General features: G+C 41.8%; 1 protein-coding gene across 3 annotated transcripts in view; it reads right to left on the bottom strand.

The window, feature by feature from the left end:
• prkar1b (protein kinase, cAMP-dependent, regulatory, type I, beta) overlaps positions 1–27,089 on the bottom strand; it is a 68,441-nt gene that overhangs the window by 15,087 nt on the left and 26,265 nt on the right. For all 3 annotated transcript variants that reach the window (XM_031312429.2, XM_031312431.2, XM_031312430.2), the window contains 3 exons: positions 12,017–12,078; positions 6,324–6,370; positions 1,831–1,989 (listed from right to left, as the gene is read on the bottom strand). In XM_031312429.2, coding sequence (XP_031168289.1) covers positions 1,831–1,989; positions 6,324–6,370; positions 12,017–12,078 — 268 coding nt within the window. The remainder of the gene's footprint in view (positions 1–1,830; positions 1,990–6,323; positions 6,371–12,016; positions 12,079–27,089) is intronic.

Here is a 27,089-nt window from a genome sequence, read left to right as displayed (position 1 = left end):
ACATTGCCAGAATACCACACTTTATAAAAACAGCTTTACAAATCATTGACAGCAGTAATTAACTACAGGTTCACATAATTGAATCCTGCTTCACCCTGTCTCCCCTCATGCTGCTGCTGCTGCTGCTGGTGGAAGAAACGAAGGAATGAGAGCCGGAGAAAGAGAGAGAGAAAGTGAGAGAGAGAGAGAGAGAGAGAGAGAGAGAGAGAGAGAGAGAGAGAGAGAGAGAGAGAGAGAGAGTCCTCTCAAAAGAAGGTTGCCAGGGCAGACTGTGCCCTCAGTTAAACTATGTGCTTAAGAGGTGACTTGAGTGCTGGGCATGCCAGTGCCAACTTTAAATTGAGCTGAATGGTCCAAACACAAACCTTATTCCATCTCTGTGGCTTCAAACTGTTTGACACAGAGCAGAATATCCACTGCTGATGAAGGATTAGATGCACACAAGTGTTTGTAAGGTTAATTGGAGGCTAATTTAATTTATTTGGAGTAAGGCGTGAGGAACATTTGATGAAATATTAAGTTGGGCACGGAGACAGCAATTAGTCATTCTAACAGCACCCAGAAATGTGTGTGTTTCCATTTTAAACATTTAGACATTCCTGCTAGATAAGCTCCTGGAGCTAGAAATGTGTGTGGAAGCATTAAGGGTGACCCTCTCTCTCCTCCACAGCCCTCTATTTTTCCCCCTTTATTCGTTGAGCAGAAACATTAAAAGCGGAGGATACACCCGGAGGTGGAGGTGGTGTGTGTGTGTGTGTGTGTGTGTGTGTGTGTGTGTGTGTGTGTGTGTGTGTGTATGTGTGTGTGTGTGTGTGTGTGTGTGTGTTTTGAGTATAACTGTTTTATAAGTGTTTTAAGGAGTCTTGAGTGGTTGAGTGGGAGAAAAATATTGCAATTGAAGGACCACAAAAGATAAGAGTGTAGAGAGTCTACTACAGTACATTTTTATCATCATGTGTGTGTGTGTGTGTGTGTGTGTGTGTGTGTGTGTGTGTGTGTGTGTGTGTGTGTGTGTGTGTGTGTGTGTGTGTGTGTGTGTGTGTGTGTGGTGTGTGGTGTGTGTGTGTGTGTGTGTATATGTGGATACATCAGAGACGGAAGAAGGAATCTTACCCGTCTGATGCTGAAATACTCCAAAACAACACAAATTCTTGAAAAGCTAACACCTATTAAAGATACAAGATACATTGTATTTCTATTTCAGTATTCAACATCCACTGGAGATTAATGTGACACAATACTACTTTATTTGCCTGTAGGTGGCGACACTGATGTGGCTGCTACTGCTTTTAATTTTTGCTTCCAGGCAGGTGGACTGGTCTAATTGCAGCCTGCTCAATGTGGATGTGTTTGCGAGTTTCAAACATTTAGTAGCAGCAGAATTAAAAGGTTCCCTGTGGAGTTTTTGACCTCCAGTAGTGCTATGGAGCTGTTTTTCGATGAGTGGGCCTCTGTGTTGTTTATGATGTGTACGTGCAGGTGATGTGATACACATTCTTTTACACTATGTCACAGATTTACAGGTGGAGCTGACAGCCAAGATACGCTGTAGTGCACCAGCAATGACAGGGAAGAAGAAGAAGACTGCAAACATAAAAAAAGGCTTTGCTAATGTTTTATGAGGAAGGAAATACAGTATATTCAACATGTTTGTTAGAGCTCAAGGATACACACAGTGAGTTATGTTGAGAAACGGAAAGTAAACATAACTCCACAGGGCACCTTTAATTTAAACTTTAAGTAATGGCTACCCTACCAGGTTGCAACGAAGTATTGGCCTGGGCAATAGTATGTGAAGCAAACTTGAACCGTGTATTCTGAAGTTTATACCATGAGGATGCGCCGGTAGCTGTCTCGGTCAATGCCCCACAGTTTGAGATCAGTCTTGGCCTTGACAGTGGCAGCTCTTGGAGTCCCATAGATCAGGGCCAGCTCTCCAAAACTACCACCTTCTCCAATACTGGTCACCCACTCCCCGTTCACATACACCTGCAGACAGAACAAGAAACAGAGTGATGGAGAGAGTGTTACATCTTACGCTTAAATGCTTCTGAATAATGTCAACCATTGCTGGGTAGTTTGTGTGTAGAATTTCATTTTTATTTGTCTTAACCCGTGCTAAGACACCTTCCCCAATCCTTCTTCTCCCCCTCTCCCTCCCCTAAGTTTTTGGGCAGTTTGATATGCTCACTAGGCTTGTTCCTGAGCATTTGATCTTCACTAAGCCCTCAAATGAGACCCTCTAAAAGGCCCTATATCCCTCCTATCTCTTCATCCATCCATTTAATTTCCTCTGCCCTGTCTTTTTAGGACCTTCCCTTTGATTTGGGAGTGATGGAGAACAGAAATCCGTGGTAGACATTGTAAGTCTACTCCGTATAGGCACTCACATGCTTGTTCACCTACATGCACACGCACACACATGCACAGCTCTATTTAGGCCAGCCACTATAGCTCTACAGACAATACAACCTCATTGAGACTCATTCAGGCTGTCTCTGGGGATATTACGGTTTCACCTGTCGACACACTATCCACTATCTTGTTGACTTAATAACACAAGAGAAAGGAGAGGGAGGGAGGGAGGGTTTATCCCTACGGTGGCTGTGAATTGCCAGAATTGTTGCAAGCCATTATCCAAGGCTCAGAGTAGACCTCAGGGGACTCATCCTTCACTATAAACTGGGGTGGCTTCAAAGAGACGCAAAGTGCTGGCTATGGTTACGTCAAGCTTAGAAGAACAATCATATGAGTGTTTGCGAAAGTGCTACATCAGAGCATACAGTACAGGTAATAGTATTTTTTCGCTGTACAGTTTCCCGTTCTAGTCCTAAAGTATCTCCCGACCTGCAAGTCTTTGTTCTGTCTTCATTGTTGTACATCTGATCCCACTAAGGTTTTACACACACTGACAATCAGCATGACGTCCTAACTGGAACAGGTATGCAAGAACTGGCAGAATAGGTAGGGCAGACTGTAAGGACTGAAATTGGAAACACTTGCACTGTATCCAGTCAGCACTATGCGTAAGGTAAACTGGAGTTCATAATGAAACAATTTAAGTCTTGAACCAAGACGAATGCTGTCTCACAGCTGTCACTGAATTTTCAACATATGAAAATCTACAGCTGTGTGTGCCTTGTGGTAATTAAGAAGCAACAAATCAAACATTCTGGAAGGTGGATGAGCAGGCAGTGTTGCTGTGTATATCTGTTTGTAGTTACTTGGAGTGTGTTTCTCTGTGCATGCCCATGGGCTGCCTAAGTGTGTGAGAGAGAGGGCTGTCTTTATTTGTTGTCTATTTGGCAGCAATTGTTTAATTTTAATAATACTAATAATAGTGCTAATAATAAATAAGCACAATTGCTTGCAATAAGGTAAAAGTACTTAAGTGAAGTTATCTTAAAAGTAGTGCTGTCAGTTAAACGTGTTATTAACGGCGTTAACGCAAACCCATTTTAACGGCGTCAATTTTTTTATTGCGAGATTAACGTTCTTTTTGGCATAGCAAACTTTGTAGTTTTTTTCACATGCTGTTGCAAAAACTAGTAACATTAGAAAAACTACAACACCACACCGGATCTAGCTAGACCGGAAACAAAACAACAGGCACGCCGCACACACGTGTTTGGGCTTGCGAGCCGGCCAAAGAGTAGTAGGCTAACGTTACATTTTGAGTGGATGGCGAGCACGAGACGCTGAAATGGATGCCAATAACATTCTGAATGAAAAGTTTACTTTTAAAAAAGTTGCCAAACGGTTCCATTGACAAGACCAAAGTGATCTGTGTGTTTTGTCGTTGTAAACTGAGCTTTCATCGCAGCACGTCCAGTCTGAAATACCACTTGATGGCCAAGCACACAGCTGATGTGAATTCTCCGCCCCCTCGTCAAAGCCATGGGACAAAAGCACAAAGCAAGCCGATCCACTTTTCAATGTTGATAATTAATAATTGGACAAAAAGAAATCTAGGGACATTTAGAACAGATAAAAATGTGTGATTAATTGCAAGTTAACTATGACATTAATGCGATTAATCGTGATTAAATATTGTAATCGTTTGACAGCACTACTTAAAAGCGTTGCTCACGAAATGTCAGATATAATCATCTGTGATTAAAAGATACTCCGTAACACCTACTCTTTAGCATTTATTAACAGCATATAAACCTTTAATAAATGGTTTATAACACACTATAATGTAGTTGTAAGCAGACATAAGGATATTTTAAAGTGATTTTTTTTTTTGTACTGAGTGTACAAATTTTGTTTTGTGTACAAATATAACTTCTCCTATGAAGATGTATTTTATATAATTACAAGTGTGTATTACTATATTGTCATTTATAATCACCAGTCAACAGTGATGGGTTCCCACAGGAGGAGTTATAGTTTATTAAAAAAACACTTATATCGGCTTACAATTACATTATAGTGTGTTATAAACTATTCATTAAATATCTGGATACTGCGTATATATATGCTAAATAGGGGGACTTAAAGTAAAGTGTTACCAGATAGTCATTATTTAATTACAAATTGCATTTTGGAATGAAAGCTTTAATTTCCTTTGTGTGTGCACCCATATAAATATGGGCCAATGTCTGTAAGTGAATACATTTGTGTGCAGACATGGAGGGGTGTTTACATCAGTGGTAGTGCTTGTCAGCTTTCAGGCAGTTTATGGGATGCCAGCAGATTTACACCCCTGTCTAATGAGAGACATCTCCACACTTTAATAACCTCGGGACTGAGCTGTAAGTAGTTCAGAGCCTGAGCTGTGGCTGGGAGGCAGCAGCTGTCTGCAGAGAAAGAGTGGCGAATTGTAGGGAGAGGTGAGGGAGACACAGATAAGCAAATGGGCGAGGCCAAGGATAGGTGTCTTCCCCCAAACTGGATGCAGAATGATAGGATCCTGGCTGTTGGAGTAGATGTCTACGATTCACTGTTGGCAGACAGAAGAAGGTTGAAGTACCAGCCCAGAGCAGGGCAGAACTGTGAATCTAATATAAATAATATGAAGATAATATTATGAGAAAAATAAGAAAAAGAGCGTAAATATCAAATTTCAGCCTAGGATATGTTGCTACTGGAAGAAACCAAATTTCCTGAACTTCCGGTCTGAGTTAAGGTTACACAGCTTAGAGAGAGTTGTACAGACCAATGTGTGGTAAAATGAAAAGCTGTTACACCCTAGTGGTTTCAACACACAGACTGGTTGAAAAGAGACAAGCCACAGCCTGTGATTAGTGATAAAAAACAAAATGATGTTTCTAACTAAAAAAGCCTCTATTATGAGAGTAGGATTATCACACACTGAAAATCAGATCCTACACAAACCCTAACACTGAAGATAGCTGAGAAAAAGAGAAAAAAAAACATTCAAGGAAAGACAAAGAAGGTAACATCCCCACAATTTGTGAACAAACATTTTTTTAATAACTAAAAACCTAAACAACATTTCATTTCAAGGATGAAATGTGGCCTTTTCAGTCTAATAAAGTTGGAGAAATATAATCCAGTGTGCAAATATTCTCAGTTTTCTCATGAATTTCCTATCTTGTGCCTAGTCTAAATATGAGAATGGATATCCACACAGCTACCCTTCTGTAAAAAACAATCTTGGCCCTTAACAGTTGTATGTAGAAGTGCCATATAACTTATCTATTCACATTTGACCAGACATCGCCTAATACAATGGAAGTCAATGGTAGGAGTTAGTTGTTATGTAGTCTTTCTATCAAGGCACCATCTCAGTCTTCTGTCTGTCTCTCAGGTGGGCACGCTTGGCCAAGCTTGCCACCCTGCCTCTCTCCTCTTACCCTCTGTGTCTGCTCACCGCTGTAAGCCGATAAGGTCACTTCCTGTTTAACTTTCCGTCAAGTCCTGTTTTATCTTTCCACTTAACTCTATCGCTCTGCTTCAGGCTCACTAAGACAAAAGAGTTCTTTTTAAGAACTTTTTAAGTTCTTAGTTTGGCTGCCTTCACAGTGCGCTGGACTCTCTAGCGCCATGTTCAGATTGCCATCGGAGTGGAAACCAACTTAGAACCGAACAAAACATGGGGGCAATCCAATACAACCTGTTCATTGTTATAGGGAAACACTGTCTCAACATGAGTAGAGAAGGCTGGGTTTTACCTCTGAGTCAACAACCCTTCTTATGGCCTACCCTTGAAAACAGGTGAATTAATGCTCATATTGGCACACTGCATACTGGAATCCCCTTTATTTATAATGGTTTGCTTTCGTCAATTTAACTTATAATGAAAGAAATTACTCTAAAGAGAAATTAGTGTTTGTGTCTCTGTGTCGGCCACTTACGTCCACTTCACCTTGGTCAATCACATAGAAGTTGTCTCCTTCATCGCCTGGAGGGGAGAGACAAGGAGAAACACAGGAGTTTGTGAGAGAGCACAAAAATAAGCAAGAAAAGTACCTGGAGCCAACAGGAAAGCTTCCACTTCCTGTTACTTCCACCTCCTGCTTAAGTTCTCAAAGGAGGATTTTAAAACCATTAAACCTAAATGGGTGCATTAAGAGATTAAAATCATTTGTCAAACACTTGTGTTAGAATCCCACTTTCTGTGAACTGTAAAACTGTTCTAAAAAATGTGTTTTGAGCTGTGATTTGAAGGTGGGGAGAGAGTTTATTAATGGTTTGTGAAATAGAGTTCCAGAGACGGGAAAGCTGTACGGCTATAGGCTCTAGACCCGATGTTTGCTAAGCGGGCAGGAGGTGTGTTGAGCATGTTGGACTAAGATCGGAGGGTCTGGGAGGGTGTATAAGTGTGAAGGAGGTCAGAAAGGTACGGAGGTGCGAGGTTGTGGAGAGCATTGAAAGTGAGAAGGAGTATCTTATAGTCAATAGATATTTGATAGGGAGCCAGTGGAGTTGTGGAAGGACAGCGGTGATGTGATCTATGGAGGGGGTTCTGGTGATGATCCGGGCAGCTGAGTTCTGGACCAGTTGGAGTTTATGGAGAAGCTTGTGAGGTAGACCAGAGAGCAGAGAGTTACAGTAATCTATATGGGAGGTGACCAGGGCATTGACAAGGATAGCGGTGCTGATAGGTGTGAGAGATGGGCAGAGATAGTTGGTGGTGCGCAGGTGGCAGTAAGCTGCTCAAGTAAGATTATTGATGGCCCGGGAGCTTTAAAGGATAGTTTGCTGTCGAGGATGACACCTAGGCTCTTCACTTGGGGGGTGGGAGGGACTATGGAGTTGTCGATTATTAGAGAAAAATTGTCAGACTTGGCCAGAGTGGATTTTATGCCAGAGATGGGGACTCAAGTCTGAGACTTGGACTCGAGTCGCACTTAAGTCGCACAAACAGTGACTTCAGACTTGACTTGTGACTTGACCCAAAAGACTTCAGACTTGACTTGGACTCGAGCTTCGAGACTCGTCAACAACCTGTTTTCATTCAATTATTGCTTTTTAAATCTAAATTCATTCATGTATTTTTATTTTCTTTTATTGGTGCATATACGTTGGGGAAACGTATGACGAGCTGCATGTCCCCTGCCCTTTGCCATAATGTGCAACGTAACGCATGCACTATGCCTATGTGTGCGCGCACACATATCAAAAATTGCATTGACAATGGCGACACCAAGTCCTTCCGGAGTTGTGCCTTTTGTCATTAGTTTTGCTTTCAATAACTTCGTAAACAGTGGCAGTAAGCGAACAGCACTGGCAAAGTGTGTGGCACCAAGATAAATGATGCTGGATCAACAACGTCAAATTTCATCAGGCATCTCAAAACGCACCCAGATAGGTCAGTCACTGGATAATGTGAAAGAGACGTTAAATTTAGCATATATCATCACAGGTAACAAGCTAACCATCGCAAAGTGTTGTGCTAATGCTGGGAACAGGCACATTATCTTTATAGTTGTATCCATATGATGTGACAGACTTAGGTTAATATTTCACCAGGTCTGAGGGCTAGAGGGATGTGTTAAGTAGCAGAAGATTAGACTATACAATGTACTTGGAGACCCAATGTAAGTTCTGGATGTAACAAAATTAAGCTAGCTCCATTAAAGTATAGGTGATATTTTTCCCGTCACAAGTTCACATCCATTCTTGGCTGTAGTGCCCAAAAAAAAAAAACTAGGGGCTGTCAAATGATTCATTTTTTCTTAATCGTGATTAATCACTGAATTTCTATAGTTTTATCACATGATTGAATTTCTATTATTTTGCATTTCAGAACTGTTTTTAAGTACATATTAACAATGGAAAGCAATTCTTACCAGTGTATCTTGATTGGGAATCAAATGAATGCAAAGAAAGTTGCTTTATGAACTTAATTTTAAGATTTGTATTTGTTTATTATTTATTTACTGTAAACAAAAGAAAAATGTGTGAATCTGTCATTATTGCACAATTCAGAACATGACTGAGCCGTCCGGGAGTTTTGGAAAATAAAAATTGTCATTCACAATTGTGTTGCTGCTGTCTTTCTCCATCATGCCTGCAGCCTGCAGCAGCAGGATGTGTTACGAGGAAGTATGGCAGCTTGATGATAAGTAAAAGTGCAGCAAAGGGTCATTGTTATGCACGACGCAAAACCGAGTGAAGTGTAAAATAAATTAATAAATGGCAGCATGCGATTCATACGATTAAAAAAAATGAACGTGTTATGCTCGGCCCTTAATCGCATCACGATTAACGCGTTAATGCTGACAGCCCTAAAAAAACATGAAAGAAACGTTTAGTATTAGTTTAGTTTACAGTTTACAGTCATGAAATTGAAACAGAGTTCTTAATTTGTGTTTCTTCAGATTGCATTGCAGTAGACCCCATCAAGTTATCCTACAACTGATTTTGATACTGTACTATATGGATGGTAGCTATAGGACATGCTTTAATAAGATTTAACAATACAAAGTTAGGGACAGATCAGATGGCCAGAGACTTAAGACTTGAATTGGACACGTGGCAAAAGACTTGAGACTTGACTTGAACCTTCCCCTCAAAGACTTGAGACACGACTTGGACTTCCAAAAAATGACTTGTGAACATCTCTGATTTAAGCGTCCCATAAATACAATTTAACGGCGCTGAGAAAACGGGGACGGGGAACAACAATAACAAAAATAATTTCCCCCTGGGATAATTAAAGTATTTCTGTATTACGCAAGTAAGTATTTTCTTACACCACCTAAACTAGCCGTCAGTCTGACCGGCGGTGAGATGTCGGTGTTCGTAACACTAGATTTGGTTTATCAAAGACCTTAGCAAAGCAACACAGTACAGAAAATAAGCACGTACAGAAATGTAAGATAGGTCGGACCTCCATTTTTAATTATATATATTTAAACATTATAGTTACGTCTGAAAATACAGAAATAAACAAGTTTGCTGATTTCAAATATCTCCGCAATTCAAATAAACTGCCATTTGTCTACCCGGAAGTGATTGTTGTGTTAGCGTGACGTTATGGTGATTTGGTCCATTCTTTTAAGGTTGGCCCAAAGGTTGCACCAGCAGAAAAGGCATAGGGGAAAAGCAGCAGTTAGCAGGCTACAATTTTAGTAAGAATAATACTGTATACTGTATCAGCTTCATTGGCTCCAGCCGACATGCCAGCCGATACTTGTTTGTTGTTTCCTCTGTCTCTCACTAGCTAGGTCTGCTTCAACTACTTGCTGAGTTACTATCAAATGTGCATGGCTGGAAACTCAAAAATGTTGTCCGCTTTGCTGGCTGGATCTCTGTTGTATCATTGACAGGGGCATGACCCTTGTAGTGAGCCATGGGATCTGGTTGGTTGATGTCTACTAAAAGCATCTAGTCTGGAGATAAGGCAGAAAAATGGTGGTGTTCCTTTAATTATGGTATCCGTTACATGGGGCTCAGGGTAAATTATGAAAAAGGACTCAGAGCCACATACGTGAGCACTGTGAAGCTTTCCCTGAAGCTACCTCTTACAATAGAACACAAATGCAACTCCATTCAGAGTGTAGTGGGTGATGATGCATGAGTATACATGACACAAGTATGCATGTGTATGCATTTCGTGAGGGTGTGTGTGACTGTGTGTGTGTAAATGTGTTCTTGTGTGTATGTTCACCTGAAGATTTGAAAGGCTGAGAGAGACCTGTGTGTAAAGTTCACAGGAGTTCACACGGCTAATTAATACTGAGCAGAGAGTGCTCGTTAATCATACAGCTCTATTTGTCACACAAAACGCTCCTTGTCTGTCGGATGGTCTGTCCCAGTGGAGACCTCACACGCAAACGCACACGCACACGCACACGGACACGCACACCCAAACACACACACTGCTGCAACCTGGCCCTCTTCTATCTCCCTCTTTTTCTTTCTTTCATCTCATCTATTTCTCTTTCAATTCCCTCTCACTCTGTCTTTCTTTTCTTCTACTCTTCCTGTCTTTTATCACTTTGGTTCTCTCTTTGGTCTTTGTTTAGCACACTTCCAATCCCCCTGTGCCTGAGAGTGCAGGCAAATATTTGACAAGAACATGCACACACACATAGACACACACACACACACACCTTGTTTCAACACAAGATAATTGATGTTAACACTGTTAAGGTTCTTTGGCTTTGCTCAAAAGGAAAACGTGGGTTACATCCTCGACCTCTAAGGTGTTTTGTATCCACAATTCTGTGCATCATTAAGCTAAACATGTCCATCTTTCAAAACTGATTTAATTTTGGAATTTTTTCTAGAACCAATAACTAATTGCTTATACAGTAAGTGCGCGCGCGCGCACACACACACACACACGCACACACACACACACACACACACACACACACACACACACACACACACACAATTGGATATATGTCCGAAATAGTAGAGGAAATTCACTTGATATATTACTTTAGACAATAGATTACAATTAAAATGCCTCTATACTCAATTTTGCATGTTATGATAGTACAAGTTTGTTTAAATACCCCTTGCCACAGAGTCAATAACTCCTAGCTGTGTCTAAATAGTGTGTGATGGGCCAGTAGCATGGGTGTTTTTTTCTTTTAAGCTGTTCAGTAGTCCAGACATTAGCAATGACATCAGCGCTGTATATACTGTATACCACACTCTATAGTGTATATAACAATAGGCTGTCTGGGTCTGGGGGCCCTGCAAAGTTAGCTTGACTTATTATCACCAAATTAGGACTGATATACCCCTGGAAGCTGTCTTAGAGTAGGTGGGCGTGATAGAGCGAGAGTGTGTCCTTTACTTTATGTCTAAGTGAGAGAGAGAGTGTGTGTGTGTGTGTGTGTGTGTGTGTTTACATGGCATGCTCCACAAGTGTAACCTAGGTGATTTGATGCAGGTGTGGACACGGTATTATCTAAAAGTGGACATTTGTCTGTGAGAATGTGTGTTTTCAGTGTTTTGAATATGTGATTAAATGTGTCTGTGTCTGTGTTTGATAAGAGTTTGAGTGGGGGGTACTGGAAAAATACAGCCAGGCCCTGCTAAGATCTGTGTTCCTTCAAACTCCAGAGATGTCTAGAGTGAAGGCTTTGACGACTGTGGTTAGGCAGAAGAGAGGGACCTGACATCTGGTGCAGACTGAGGGAATGTATGAGTGGGACAAAGAGAGGAAAAGGGAGGGAAAAGGGATTGGTAGGACAAAATGAACGGGAGAGGCAGTGTAATAGATGAATTCTTTGAGATTAAAGGTTCTTTTTTTTATAGCGGCGCAACAACCAGCGCTTAGTATTTTCCTGACTTTGGAATTTGCTTTGCTCATCTGCATGGTATTTTGGTGGCCAGTGCATGGTGCACTGGTGAGAGGCGAAGCACAAACAGACAGTAGGCTCATTTAAATGAGGCAGTACAAAGTGAATTGTTGGGATTTTGGAACAAAACTCTGCTGCCACTTTGGCGATTTTGTCAACAACGGCAAATTAAAAATTTAGAGCAAATGTGCAGAAATTGAAACAAGTTTCAACATTACTAACATACCAGTTCCACAGTTTACACATCATTGATTCCATGAATTCATCACAGTTACACTTACCTTGCTGGATGACTGTTTCCCCCGCGATGTGAGTGACTGGGAACATGGCATCAAATATGTCACTGGAGGAGGAGGAAGAGAGAAGGAAAGAGGGAGAGAGAGCACAGTTATTACCAACATACCTGCTAGTATGGTGAATTACCCCACAGTTCTTCTGATTCGTTTACTGACATACACACACACACACACACACACACACACACACACACGTGCGCGCACACACACACACAAACATACGCACACACACACACACACACACACACACACACACACACACACACGAGAACTTGTTATGCAGAAGGGGAGCATGATGGGAAAGACAGGGCAGCCATCACCACTATATCAACTCTATCAACTAGTAGCATATGCAAAGAGACAGGCCTGAGAAAATTCTGAACTCTGAAAACTGGATGACCCCAACACACACACATCTGTACAAAACGCACACACCTGAATGTGTGCACAACTGATTTCTTCATCATCTTCCACATCCAAACAAACACCCACTATATTCAGTTAAAACCATCATAACGAACAAACATTTGCCAATAAGATCAAGTGCGTTTTAGTCCAACAAACCCAGCAGTTCTGTTCATTATCAGGCTCAAAAACATAAATTCAACAGTTGTTTTTTTTGACAATGACAGTATTACTACTTAGCTATTACTACTGGTGTTAAGACTGATATTTGTTAAATGTAAGTACCAAACATAACAGATTATTATCATCAAATTGCAAAGCTTCAGCCACTGGCTCTGCATCTTTACATCTTATTAGTACTGCACATAGGCTGGAATATGACTCTGTGTTGTTTCAACACATGATCAAAGCCAGTATCTCTGAGTGTATCTTTTGAAAGAGGCGCTGAGAAAACATACAAAATGATGGCTGTGCCTAAGCACTTAATTTCTGTTTCAGCCTGGCAGGGAAAGCGCCTGTTAGACTGTTCCTAATCGGGCCGTTTAAATGCATGAAGCCTCAGCAGATTAAAGTTCCACTGCTGAGATGTGTTCAGACAAGAGAAAACTCTGTATCCTTCCTCTCCTCCTCTCTGCCCCTCTCTTACCTTTAGGGTATATTTATCTATCTAATCAGTTGCATACCACCCGTCTTATAGAAAATATAGAAAAAAACAATAAGAGGGTCAGGCATATAACAGACATATAAGACCTGTTGAGTGAATGTGGGGCTAGTTTGAGCCCGTTCTTGAATGTGTGTGTGTGTGTGTGTGTGTGTGTGTGTGTGTGTGTGTGTGTGTGTGTGTGTGTGTGTGCGCGCACACCGGTGTGTCTACGTCTGAGTATATATTGCCTATGAAAACACACAGGTTTGTACAAAATAATGTGTGGGTGTTGAAGATGTCTGTGCTCATGACAGTACACTACACTACACAGCTTACACAGCCAAACACACCTATTGCTGAACACTACCAACATAAAAGTGTTACTGCCCGGTAAAAGAAACTGCAGGTCAACAGATGTAGGGGAGATCTGAGGATGTTATTGAGTGGTTTGGAAGTGAGCGGAGCTTGCTGGTATTTGTTTATGTGACACTGAATAAAAAGCAGACTTAAGTAGGTGGATTTGGGCCAAATACACCCACAGGTAGGCCCTGTGCGATGCAGCTGGTCAGTGACTCACACACACTCGTGTTCAAAAAACACACTTTCTCTTTGAAGTGCAAAAGCCTGGGCTAAAAGATGCACAGACACACTTACGTATTCTACAACCTCCATATATGCATGTGGTTCTATGCATGTAACCCATACACTCAGTTGTGCATTTCACACACTTGTAAGTACAACAACATACAGTATTTAAGCACAGGCATTCGCAATGAAAACACGCATACTGGCACTGTCATATGACACACAAACTCACCCGCTTTGATGGTGATTAGTCAGGGCAACATCTGTATGCGCCTACAACTCTCCTCACATCTGTGACCACCTGCGCTCAGCATGGAGTCTGTTAATTCAGGGAGCTGGTCACGTATAACTAATAATGTGCGGTCTATGAAAAAAATTACCTTAGCAAAAATGAAAAAAACAGGAAAACAGGGAAGACCAATTCAACATAGATATAGACTAAAAATACCAAGGGAAAATCGGCACATACGTGAATTATGTTAAAATGATATCTTCCTCTTGGGGCGACCTTTAGCTCACCCAGTAAGAGCGTGCGCCCCATGTAGGCTGAGGCCTTTGCAGTGGCCCGGGTTCGAATCTGACCTGCGGCCCTTTGCTGCGTGTCATCCCCCATCTCTCTCACACCTTTCCTGTCTATCCACTGTCACTCTGAAATAAACGGGGAAAAAGCCCCCAAAAAAATAATCTTAAAAAAAGATATCTTCTTTGGGACAAGATATATATTTCAATGCCATCTAACTCAAGATAGGTTGTGCTTTGGTATGAGCTCTTTCGTGGTGGTGGTGGTGATGATGATGCTGTTGATGATGATGCATCACGCAGCTAAGTAGGATGCTCAAGCCTGAGACGCACAGTCATGGCGAGAGGATCAAAGGCAAGCAAACCTGTGGTTAGGTAATTACCCTTGACCACCTCTCTCTTTCCATGCCCTGCCTCTCGCTGAATGCATCGCTGAGCTCAACAAAGACACTTATGCAGGTAATTACTTCCCCTCGTCTCTACCTGTCTCTCTTTCCCTTTCTTCATCCCCAACTTCCTCCCTGTCTGTTCTCGATCACTTTTTCTCTTCCTCTCCCCTCTCAATTACCTCTTTCTTCCCTCAAATTCTCTCGCTGCCCCACCTATTTCTCTCATCTCTCGGTCTATCGCCCCCTCCCTGCCTGTCCCAGATGAAGTGATTAATCGTGTCCTTTCTGCTACCTGTAGCCCCTCTGACCTTATGTAAAGGCAGAGCACCCCCACCCACCCACCCAACAATGGAGCTGCTGTTCTGACAGAGACAGACAGAAAGAGAGAAAGAGACCCTGCAGACTCTGAGGGGGCTAGGAAGTTCACCTCCACCCTAGGGAGGGAGAGAAGGCTTGTGTCATGGTTGAGATATGTGGAGATACTTACCCTGCAAACATGCATCCATGTAAACGCCCAATTGTTTTAATACTATCCTTGCTGACATTGTTTTGATCTTATTTGAAATTCTTACAATCTGCCCCCCTGTGCAAACACACCCTTGTCCAGATGACATCACATAGATGTGTAGTCCATTGCCCGTTACGTATATATGTGTCTGTTTGTAGCGCAGGAAATTATGACACTTTCATGGCAGTGATGCAGCAGTGATGAGGCCAAAAGATGCAGTCATGGGTAGAGTTAACATCAAAATGGATACAATTAGAGAGAAGAGAAACGTTTATGTAGCACCATGAATTGCATTCTGCTGTGCTGCTTATGAAACTGTGCTTTTTGTAGTCAGATTAACCAAGCCACACAAAAATGTAGCTGCCACGTCAGGTTGCAAGCTTTACAAGCATATACTGTATGTGTGTTTGTGCGAGAATGAATGGAAAAGCTTATGTGTGACTTCACTCTCTCTTACACACATGCACACAACAACACAGCAACAGCCTATTATTGTTCTCAAACACCCATAAAAATGTGGTTAGCTTGGGGGATTTCAGTCATTAATGAAATAAAATCAGGCCTGCTTGTTGTAGCTCGATTGCTTGTTGTTCTTCCGAGTTGGCGTTGGCTACCTTTCTTGCTCACCTCTTCCCTCCCTCCTCTTAATCTCTTCTACATCACAGCTGTTTATTTGTTCGGCAGCAGACGTCTTATTTCTTACACTACTACCTCAACACACAGCACCACCATTATTCCATTAACACCAAGGGGATCTTTAACAGCATGTCTTTGTGTTACATAATGGGCCGCAGCATGTTGAGTTACACAAGCCCTTAATAGGGAACCAATCCAGAATGCTCACTCGTCTGTGGGAAGACGTTTTACAATAACCAAAACAATCAACAATTGCACCGCATACGGGAACTTCCCAGCTCTCCAAGTTGTGCTTGGCAGCAATGTGCCACTGGTTTGGCTGGCACAGCGTTAATGCTTGAAGGATTAATTTTCACTACCACAGTTGATAGTAATTCAGATTGCTGATTGTGGCAAATCAGAACAATAGTCTTTGTTTTGCAAGCCTCCAAAATTCCATGATATAAGTACTGGCCTGAGAACACCAAATGTACCCTTGAATTTGTATATGTGTAAGTTTTGTAGGCTAACAAAGGCAGCAGAATAACATGGGGATACTTCACCTGGAAAGCCAAAGTTTAATAAAAAACTGACACCAAAACAGCTGCCTGACTCTGATCTCCCTGTAGATGCAGTAGAGCAAAACTGCTACTGTACATCATATGAGGTTACAATTAGGGCCTGCGACTAACGATTACTTTCATTGTCGATTAATCTGTTGATTATTTTCTCGATTAATTGATTACTTGTTTGGTCTGTAAAATGTCCAAGCCCAAGATGGCGTCCTCAAATGTCTTGTTTTGTCCACAACTCAAAGATATTCAGTTTACTGTCATACAGGAGTGAAGAAACTATAAAATTAAAAATATAAAACATTTAAGAAGCTGGAATTAGAGATTTGTTTTGACTATTTTTCATAAAAAATCACTTAAACCGATTAATCGATTATCAAAATAGTTGGCATATGGGGCATGATTAGCTCACCTAATTGAGCGTGTGCCCCATGTACCAAGGCTCAGTCCTTTCCGCAGCGGCCCGGGTTCAAGTCTGACCCACGACCCTTTGCTGCATATCATTCCCCCTCACTCTGCCCCCTTTCCTGTCTTCAGCTATCCTCTCAAATAAAGGCCCCAAAAAGCCCCCAAAAAATAATCTTTAAAAAATAAAAAGTTGCCGATTAATTTAATAGTTGACAAATTGATTCATCCCTGCAGCTCTAGATACAATGATCTGTCAAAGGGCAAAATCATATTCAAATATTCACCTGTAAAAGGTAAAAAGGTTCCATCTCTTATTTACATGATACTTTTTTAAACATCATGCACATCTTAGATGTCAATGTAATAATGAGTAAGCCATGAGATGGAAATGTGGTTGATTATGTTTTTCAGGAACATAATCAACCCATCTGGGGCACCCCAACACCTGAGTGACTTGGTAATGTTAAACAGAATCTATGCTGCATACTTACTGTAGTCTACCTAGAAAGCTCTTGGAGGACTGCACTGTGCACATTCTCAACAACTTGAACTAAAGTGGCAGGTTGCTATGAAAAACACATACAACATTACTGCTTTTTTTTGGCTGCCAGGTGAAGAGTTGTGCTTAGTCAGCATAGTGTGTTAAGCACAAGCAAACTCACAAAAAAAGCATGAAAACATAAATTAGGTTTTCAATGATGATGGAGGTTAACAGAATTGTTTACCAGCCTGTTGTGTGACTCATTATGGGTATATCACAGTGAGATGGAAAACAGCTTTATGAGGCTGACTAAGTGGTGTACAGTTTAATGTCCAGAGTTTAAAGTTGAGCACAACCAGCCAATTACTCACACGCAACAATCAACTTACCCCACTGAGCTTTGATACTGTGGACACAAATACATTTGCCTTTTAAAACCATGGAATGACATATGCACAGTTATACACTACATGCAGAAATGCACAGCACTGACAATAGGCAGTAGTATGACAGTGAGTAAGAGAGAGAAAACGGGAGAGATGAGGGAGAGATAATTATACAGCAGCGAAGCAGTCAGGAAGGATATTTATGACATGAAAGCTCTTGGCACGTACCCTGTCTCTCCCTAGAAACCTAGAGAAAAATGGAGGGACCGAGCCTGCCAGCTGCTGCCCATTTCTTCACATCGGCCTCCAAACTCCAAGAGCAGTGTGTGATGTCTCTTACTTAATCACGACACACCACAAAGATCCTCTCTGACCACCAAATCACAACCGGAGTCTACTTTTAAAACCTAAGTGGTGATGTTGAACAATAGGAGTGGAAGATATTTCATAAAACAACAGCTACAGAATGATTTCAGCAGGTGCCAAATGAAGAAAACATGTATTTAATTTTTTATTGCAATTTCTGTTAATATGCATTCATATATCTTGTGACTAACAGACAAGTTGATTATGGTTTATAGCCGTAGCTTGTGGCTGTACCATATTTCCCTTCCCTGGTGCAGATATATTAAAAAAAACTCTATAGCACACTGTTAAATATTTCTCCTCTGCTCCTCCTTTAAAGTATGCTAGGTTGAGCTTATTTTGAATGCTTTTACAAGGTCCAACTATTTGTCTGGGCTGATGTGAACTGGCCTATATTGAGTATACAGGCAACCATGCAATACAGAGATGGTCCTGGAGGTTTACAGGTGGGCATAACAGTTGACGGCTGGTGGCAATGACCACTTAGAGATGGTCAACAATGTGGGAGGAGAGAGGAGGCCAAGGCCAGGCGAGGAGAAAGAGAACCCTCATTTCTCCCAAAACTCAACTGGCTTTTTCCCCATCTGCCCTTGGCTTCAGTCCTCGGGGCATATGATAAACATCTTAAGCTCCAAAACACACTTAGTGTTCTTTTACTTTGCAATGGGCCATTGCATACTGAACATATTTTAAGTCCTTAATAGAATATAAGAGTGCTTCGGACTGATATTCCTGTCTCTAATCTAAGGTTTAATGGAGCTAACGTTCGCCAACGTGGAGGTCTAAAGAGGTCTAGTTAGAGTAAGCTGTGTGATTAAATGTTGGAAGTTGTATTTAAAACCAACAGAGGGCAGGGAGCACACTGTGTTAAACCCACACACCTGGTGGGTTTATAAGGGGTGTAAACCTGGATGCACGTGTGTCTCACTATGTGTGCAGTGCAGTACCAGAGCACCGGAGGGCCAGTGCTGGTGATCTGTGTGACCTGTACACTGCTGCTAAAACATGCTGAAGGAAACAGTGTAATTTATATGCACTGCAATGATTAGACCACCTGAAAGAAAGAGAAGAAGTCTAATCTTTCATTTCAAATTCAGTTGCAGTGGTTAGGTGCATATTTATTCTTAGGTTTGCCTATGTTCAATTTCTGTCTGACATGTTACACATGACACATGGATAATTAAAAGAAAAGTGCAGCATCTACTTGTCTAATCTGTATTTTTAAGCGTTCATACCGTGATTATATGCAACATTTTCTAACCTTGCAAAAGCCTGACTACACCTCACAAGCTCGTTTTTTGCTTTTAGATGTCTGGAGAACTGATTCAGCCTGGTCAAATGCATAACGGACTAGTCGGCAAACTATGGGGAGAGTTTAGCTGATGATGTGACAAACCGCATTTATAAACTCCAACGCCTCATTAAAACCTACAGTAGCTGCTGTTGATATGAACTGAAGCACATTTCTGCAATTCCATGGCCCGTTTCTCGCCTCAAATGTATTCATAAACTGAAGATTTTGGCGAATAGTCTAGAAATTCCCATCTTTTTCCAGTTTAAAAATCATGCTCAAAAGGTCATTGACAAATGAGCAAGTGGTGCATTCTTCCAATTAAATGTAGGAGGATGAAGCGGAGGAGAGAGTTGTCAGATTGTGTCGTGCCAATTTGAGATTCCCTGAATGTAGCCAATATCTGACCAGCAGTGTCTGAGGTGTGAGATGACCAAATTAACAAATAAATCCAGGAGCCTGTGTTGCTGTGGTGGTGACTGCTTGCTAATGCTGTATCTAAGGGAGTTAGTGAAACTTCACAACTGCAACTAAAATAAACAATGATTCAAACAAACATAAGCAAAACCTTGCATAACAGAGACAAGGGAAATACCAACTGAGGGAAATACTGATACAGTAGCTTTCCTGAAACCTTTGAGCCTAATTAAAGCAGTAGTCCTTAAGATAAAATATTAGACTGAACTACCACTGAACTGACACCTTGGACTTTGCTACTCTGCCAATGCCACTGTCATGAGAACTCATGAGTACTGGGCATGGTACTAAAGCATCAGTGCTTTCTCACACTGCTGTGTCGCTGGCATGGCAATGGGATGGCTTGAAGGGACTGCTTTAGAAGTAGAAGAGAAATAGAGAGATATTGCATCGAGAGGAGCGCAGTGCTGTTGAGAAGCAGCCAGCTGATGTAGTGAATACCAGACAGCTGAGGCCCTCTACCAGACCGAGCTTAATAAACACCTTGTTCCAACTCACTTCTACAAAAACAAACACACAAACATACACATATATACTCGCTCACATATACAAGCCTTAAAAAAAAAAAAACACATTTTACAACAATTTCCAACTGTTTTTACAATCTCATTCTTCTGCTGTGACTACTGCTTGGAACAAACCCATTCAACAGACACACACGTATACACATTCAAGTTGGCATCAAGGAGGTGAGAGGCAGAGTTGCATGGCAGTGGAAGAAAGGACCAGCCCGAGGAGGAAGAGAGTAAGAAAAGAGAGAGAGAGCGGTTGATAGGAGGATGTGAGGAGAAATGAGGATGTGTTACAGGGCGGAGAACAAACACCAAATACTTTGACAGGATCTCGATTGTAAATACAGTATATGCCTCATCAGAATCTTTGATCTTTAAAATCATAGGATTATTGTATTCTGCTGCAGAGAATAGCTGAATCATTTTCCAGGCAAAGTACCGGTAATACACTAGAGTTAGTTCAGGTATCTTGTGGGTATATATCATATGAATTTCCTCCTTCTTTGCTGATATCATGTCTATAAACAACTATTTGAGCTGAATTAAAAAAGGGGATAAAAATACATCTGACTCACACGTTCAGCTCAATCTCAGAATACACTGCTGGTTCCCTGCTTCCCTCTTTTCAGACTGCTGTGTGCATTCAGTGTGACAAGGCTGTTTTACAGGCCTACCTGATGATCCAACACACACCACCTGCTGATGCAGCCATGATGTCAGCCTCAAAACATCACAAACATGTCCAACCCTGCAGTCTCTCCCATTCTTTCCTCTCCTTTTCTTTCCTTTCCCCTTCTCGCATTCGCTCAGTATAGAGATTAGGCTACTATATGCTATTGATTAACTTGACTTTAAAACACATTTTTTCCTCTGCTCACTTTAACTGGTTGTCCTTATGCTGTCCGTCTAGAACACACGTCAACAATAGCATTTTCACACTTTCCTAATGCCCTCTGTAGCCGATGTTTGTTGCCCCAGGACAGGAAAAAGCGAGTTTAAGTTCCTCCACTTAGAGAGAAAAGGGGTCAGGCTGAATCAGGCGCTGACAGGACTAAGCCTCTACCTCTCTGATGTGTCTACAGGCAATGTGTCACTGGAATGAGGGGAAGAGACAGAGAGAAAGAGAGAGACACATCGAGAGGAAGACATATTCTCTTCCTCACCCGGCGTGAAAAGATGGAGAGTAAGAAAACGAGTATTTTAACTGAATTCACAAAAAATATTATACACAGATAAAATAACCCTGTACATTGTGTACGTGTGCTGAGAGTTGGGCCTCCCTCTTTCTCCCTCGCTCTCTCACTTTCTCTCTCTCTCACACACACACACACACACACACATAACCTGACACGTCGCTAAACATTACAAGACATGCCGCTGTCCCGCGGGCATGTCTTTTCCTCTCCTCCACCCTCCCCTCCCACATTGCCACCTCACAGAAGACAAGCGCTAGAACAAGATAAGCATTTGAGAAGCAGATCGGGACACCAATTGTCTTTTGTTGGGGTTTAAACCTGAGAGGTGTTTACACAACACAGCACATTATGCATACAGACTCAAACACAGGTATATACGCTGAAATTGAGACTGAGAGCAAACTCAGAAAATGCCCCAGGGCCTGGGGAAAAGGGAGTGGAGGATGAGTGGAAGACTAAATGGAGAAAAGTAAAGGACGGGGTATCCACTGTAGAAATGCTTAAAGGTGCTGTAGGTAGGATTGGGAAGATCCAGGACTTAGCCAAAAAAATTGAACATCAACAACTCTTCAGTCCCTACCCCCCTTTCTGCTGAAGCCCAAAATGTTCTCCTAAGCCCCTCCCCCCACAAGGGAGAATGAATGTGTGTGCATGAGCAGTGATTGACATGCAGTTAGACACCCACCCCTGGCCCTGATTGGTGCATCTGAACAGGGAGTTGTAGATTTTTGCAAATCGCACTACAGGCTGCAGGTGGTGCCAGAGGAGCCAGATTTTTTTTTTTGAATTACCTGTTTCATGTAGTTCTACTGGAACATAGGGTCAGTTGCAGCAAATATGACAGAAAGTTAGTTTTATAAGTCTTAACTACTGCACCTTTAACGCTAAAACTGTACACTGTACGTGTGTGTGTGTGTGTGTGTGTGTGTGTGTATGCCTGTGTTTGTGTTTCTCATGATAATGTAATCCCTGTCATCCTTTGTAGTGATGGTGGTATTTGTGTGCCTGGTTATACACGTGTATGTAGAGTGTGGCTGCTTCACCCTGAGGTGGCAATGTGGGAGGGGAGGATGGAGGAGAGGAAAAGACATGCCTGCGGGACAGCGGCATGTCTTGTAATGTTTTGCGACGTGTCAGGTTATGTGTGTGTGTGTATGTGTGTGTGTGTGTGTGTGTGTGTGTGTGTGTGTGTGTGTGTGTGTGTGTGTGTGTGTGTGTGTGTGTGTGTAAACCCCGCCAACTTGTGCTGTGGGCAGTGTGGCAATAGGTGCACTGGGTGCATGGAGGACAGAGAAATAGTTGACATTCAATAGCTGACATCTGACTGACGTAAGGCCTTCCCTGCTGTAAACAGACAGCTTCATCAGACACACAGCCTGCAGACCTGGACAGTGTTGAGCAACCAACTAGCACCTTGTGCATAATGTGCTAACACCATGAATGTGCTAGTGTAAGCAGCAACTTGCTAACTGGAAACGTCATTTAACTGTAACAACGACATATAGCAACTCACTGAATACAATGTGAACCACAATGTTCTCACTCAGAACTGACAGTGCAAGTTTCATCCATGATTCTTAGGGAAACCATTTTTGTTGGATGCTGAAACTACTTCATCACCTCAATGGCTGACTTTTAGTAATAGATTTAAGATTTAAACAAACTCACAGAAGTGAGGTCTGAAGCTTTTTCCTAAATAAATCAGGAATTAAGTCATTTTATTACCACAGCAAGTTTAGAGAGGCTCAGCTAAACAGGTGAGACTGTTTCCTTACTTATTGAAAATCTTAATAAGCAAGAAAGTAGACTTTTGTGGCATGTCATCACACTATCACAGCACAGAAGACAAAACAACACAAAGATAGAACAAAGCTACTTCCTTTGGCTTTGCACACACTGAATCCATATAAATGTGGGAGGACAAACTGTTTTTGTAAAGCAAAAATGACAGAAAAGATATTGAAATAAATAAAAGATGTGGAGCAGATTGGTCAGTCCATTAGTTGCAAATAAAACAACAGAAAATGATCGAGACATGCAGTGACTTTTTTACCTTTTTACCATCAATGAAGTGTCGCTTTTTTCCTAAATCTGTTTTAGAAAAAAAATGTTACGGACGTATGTGTGTTTCTTATTGTTTCTCTGAAGGATATTTTTTCACTGTTTTACTCCTTAATTTATCACTCTTTCTCTCATTCACATTAAATTAGTTCTTGTTTCTGCTTTTAAGGTTTCTTGCAAGTTGTTGATGATGAAAATTACAAAGGAATTAGGAGTGCTTGGGAATTTAGCATTGTATTGAAATAGCAATTTAAATACAATCAATTATGCAGCCCAAAAACTGAGAGCCCACTTGACAGTTGAGTCACTGTATGTACTGTACTGTAAAAAACAACCAGAGAACAGCATTAGTCTAATCACCTGAAAGGCCACATTGCTCTATGATGGCCTAAATTATATAACACAAGCTCTCTGAGAATCACACATTCAAACTTCTCAAGCATGGAAATGGGCTGAGCACCTCTAATCTAAATATAACTCAACCAGAGTGACAACCACAAACCAATGAGGAGGTCATGGGAGAATTAACACGCTATAACAAGACTGTTGTCCGTGCCTGTACACTGGAACCTATCACAGTAGCATAGACAAAGCAGATGGGATGTATACAATAGGAGGCCATGGGCCAAGCCAGGCTATTCTGCAGGGCGCTGGGCTGCTCTGTCCCCAGCTAATGTGTGGTGGTCAGTGTGTGGGTTGTGCTTTAGGCCTGGCTGAACTATAACGGCACTGAAGGGTTGCAGGAACATCATGTCCTCACAGCAGGGGAAAACACTGGCTAGGAAGTCACTGTCATGCACAATTGCACATTTACCCTACATATTCATTCACATGAAATGAAACGTGCCGCTGTCCACGATCACAAACGCCCTGAGTCACTCCTGACCAATATACTACTACTACTACTACTACTACTACTATAACACACACACACACGTCTCAGCTTAAAAGTGTTAACAGTGATTTTTAGTAGGCTTGCTCTTTTTTACTGCACTTGTTCCTCTTGACTTTCATTCTCTCAGAAGTTAAAGCATGTGTGAGGACTATTTTGTTAGGAGAGAACGAGGTGAGATTGAGGTGGTGAGATTGAGGTGAATCTCCCACTGTCGACATTTGACCCAACTGCTGGTCAGATCTAAAACTGAGGCCAGATTCTCTCCTCTTTTCCTGTTTACTGCAAAGCAGACAGACACAGATATGCACTAAGCATGCACACATTCACACACCAATTCTTTTAACCACTCATCTGCATCAGTCAGACAGCTTGCACATAGGGAAACATACCCACACCCAGACAAACACACACACACACACACACACACACACAGTGATGGTATAAGCAGCTGAAAAGGCAGGGATGAATCATAGCAAGTTGGAAAACTGTCCTGCAGAGACTCTGGGGTACATTTTGAAGGGAATAAAACTTTCTTAACGGACTCCAGATACTAACACTACTACATGACTCACTACTTTCTAAAGAGTTGGATGGAGAATTGGATGGAGTGAATGATGGAGAAAGATGACAGGGGGTGGAAGAGGCAGCAGGGGACAGGTTGGAACACAGCAGAGGGTATGAGAGAGGACAAAAGTTTCCAGTTATCTGTAGAGTTGTGTGTGTAACTGTGTGTATGTGCATACACACGTGCACTTGTTACAGTAATGTGCATGTATGAGTGTGTTTATCTGCACTAGTTTGCAAGCATGCAGCCCGTACATGCATGTATAGATATGAACATCCTACAAATAATATGTTTGTGTGCGTGCTGTGTGGTTTGCATGGCCGTAAAGGTAAAGTTGTCTAAGCTAAGGGAAAGATGTAGTGCACTGGGGGAGGTGAGACTGCTGGCCTGTTAGTCGTCTGTGCACTGGATGGTGGTGGGGATGGTCGAGGTTCAGTCAGGCCTGCAGCTCTCCTGTGGAGAGTGACCTCATCGCCTGGCCCCTGGCATTGTGGCAGCAGCACAAAGCCATGCAGGGGATGGAGAGACAAGACTACACATGACTGTGGGGGAGGGACTGGATGTGAGTGTGGATGTAGATGTGAATGAGCTGGCATGACTGAGAGAGGGAGAAAGACATTAAGAGAAAAAGTGAGAGTGAATTCTGAAAAGGGGAAAAGGGGACCACCACGCTCTCAGGAAGAACAGGGATGAGAACACACGGAGAGTCAATGAGCGAAGCAGTAAGACAGGAAACACAAACATACACGCAAACAAACAGACTAAACAACTGGCAACAGAAACCTGCTTTGTTCGTGCTGTTATTGCATAGCCCGCCGTAAAATACAATCAAACACTCTTACTTGCCTTACACCTGAACACACAGAGAAACAGGGCCTCTCGATGATGGGAAAGGACACACAAATAGCCACTGCAGGATACTTCCTCAATAGTAACTCCAAAATCACGAGAAAAAAAAAATTGTGGGAGACAGACAAACAGCCATCTATTTAGTGCCACTACATCCTGTTTCCCCTGCACTATATGCTGCCAGGAAGGACCGTCTGCAGGGGGTCATGTAAGACAAATGTCCAAGCATGTAGGCACAGAATAATTTTGTACTTGTTTGTGTGTATATATTTGTTTCCACTACAATGACTAGTGTGTCAGACTAGCAGAAGCCTCAAGACTCAAGAGATTAATATTATCTGTGTGTGGCAAAAACACCCCCTAGGGGCTGCTATATGGTAACAGCACACGTTTGATACCACTGTATACCTGTGGAAGTTGATGGAGATGTAAGTAGCATGTGACTGTAACTGTGTATTTTGTAATTTGTCGTTTACCAAAACCTATTTTTGCTTTTCTGTTCATTTTATAAACACGTGTCTGTGTTTCAAATATGAACCCATTTACCGGAGCATTGAGTTCAAGTTCCACATTAATATGGGGAGCCTGATTCAAATGAGTGATCTGATATGATCTGATATGATCAGGAAAGCTGTGTTCATCTGATATGGTTACACAGCACACTATCTCACATTGCATCCTCTTTGTTGTTTTGTCCCTTCACACAAGCCTTAAATAAACTTCTGCTGCAACACGACACGAGACAGATCTCTCTCGGGCAGTTTTTAGAGTCTTTCACTTCGCTATTGTTTGTTTGTTCAAGTTTTCTGTCTCTCACTGATTTATTTATTATTGTTTTTACACCTCTTCAACCACACACACACACACACACACACACACACACACACACACACACACACAGACAAAGAGTGCCAGTACACTAAAGATGTTCCCTGTCCATCGGCAGGGGCTATTGGGGAAAGTGCAGAGGTCAGGGTTGGAGGGTCAGAGGTCAACTAATCGGTCACTTCATCGACTCATTACTCTGCTTGTTAATTAGAGGATTAAACCAGGCAGGATGAGGTAAGCACCACCTCTTCACAACCCTTTCCCACATTGTATCCTTTGCTATAACATTTTAACTGCAAAATGTTGATTGTTATTATTGATTGTGCTTCTCATGGAATGGTATAAAGTTCCTTCGCTGAGTATTTTTCAGAGTATTTTTTGAGCTTCTGGTTCTCTTATCACATATCAAAGATTAAGTGCTGTATTGGCTTGATTTTACAATTGGGTCCTGACATGAAATGATTTAACAACTCCTGTTACCAGATGGCAATGCTATTTTAGAATATT

This window comes from Sander lucioperca, chromosome 21 (genome assembly GCF_008315115.2).
Source record: "Sander lucioperca isolate FBNREF2018 chromosome 21, SLUC_FBN_1.2, whole genome shotgun sequence".
Classification (NCBI taxonomy): Eukaryota; Metazoa; Chordata; class Actinopteri; order Perciformes; family Percidae; genus Sander; species Sander lucioperca.
The sequence above is the reverse complement of the archived record's forward strand: the minus strand, read 5'-3'. Positions and strand labels throughout refer to the sequence as shown.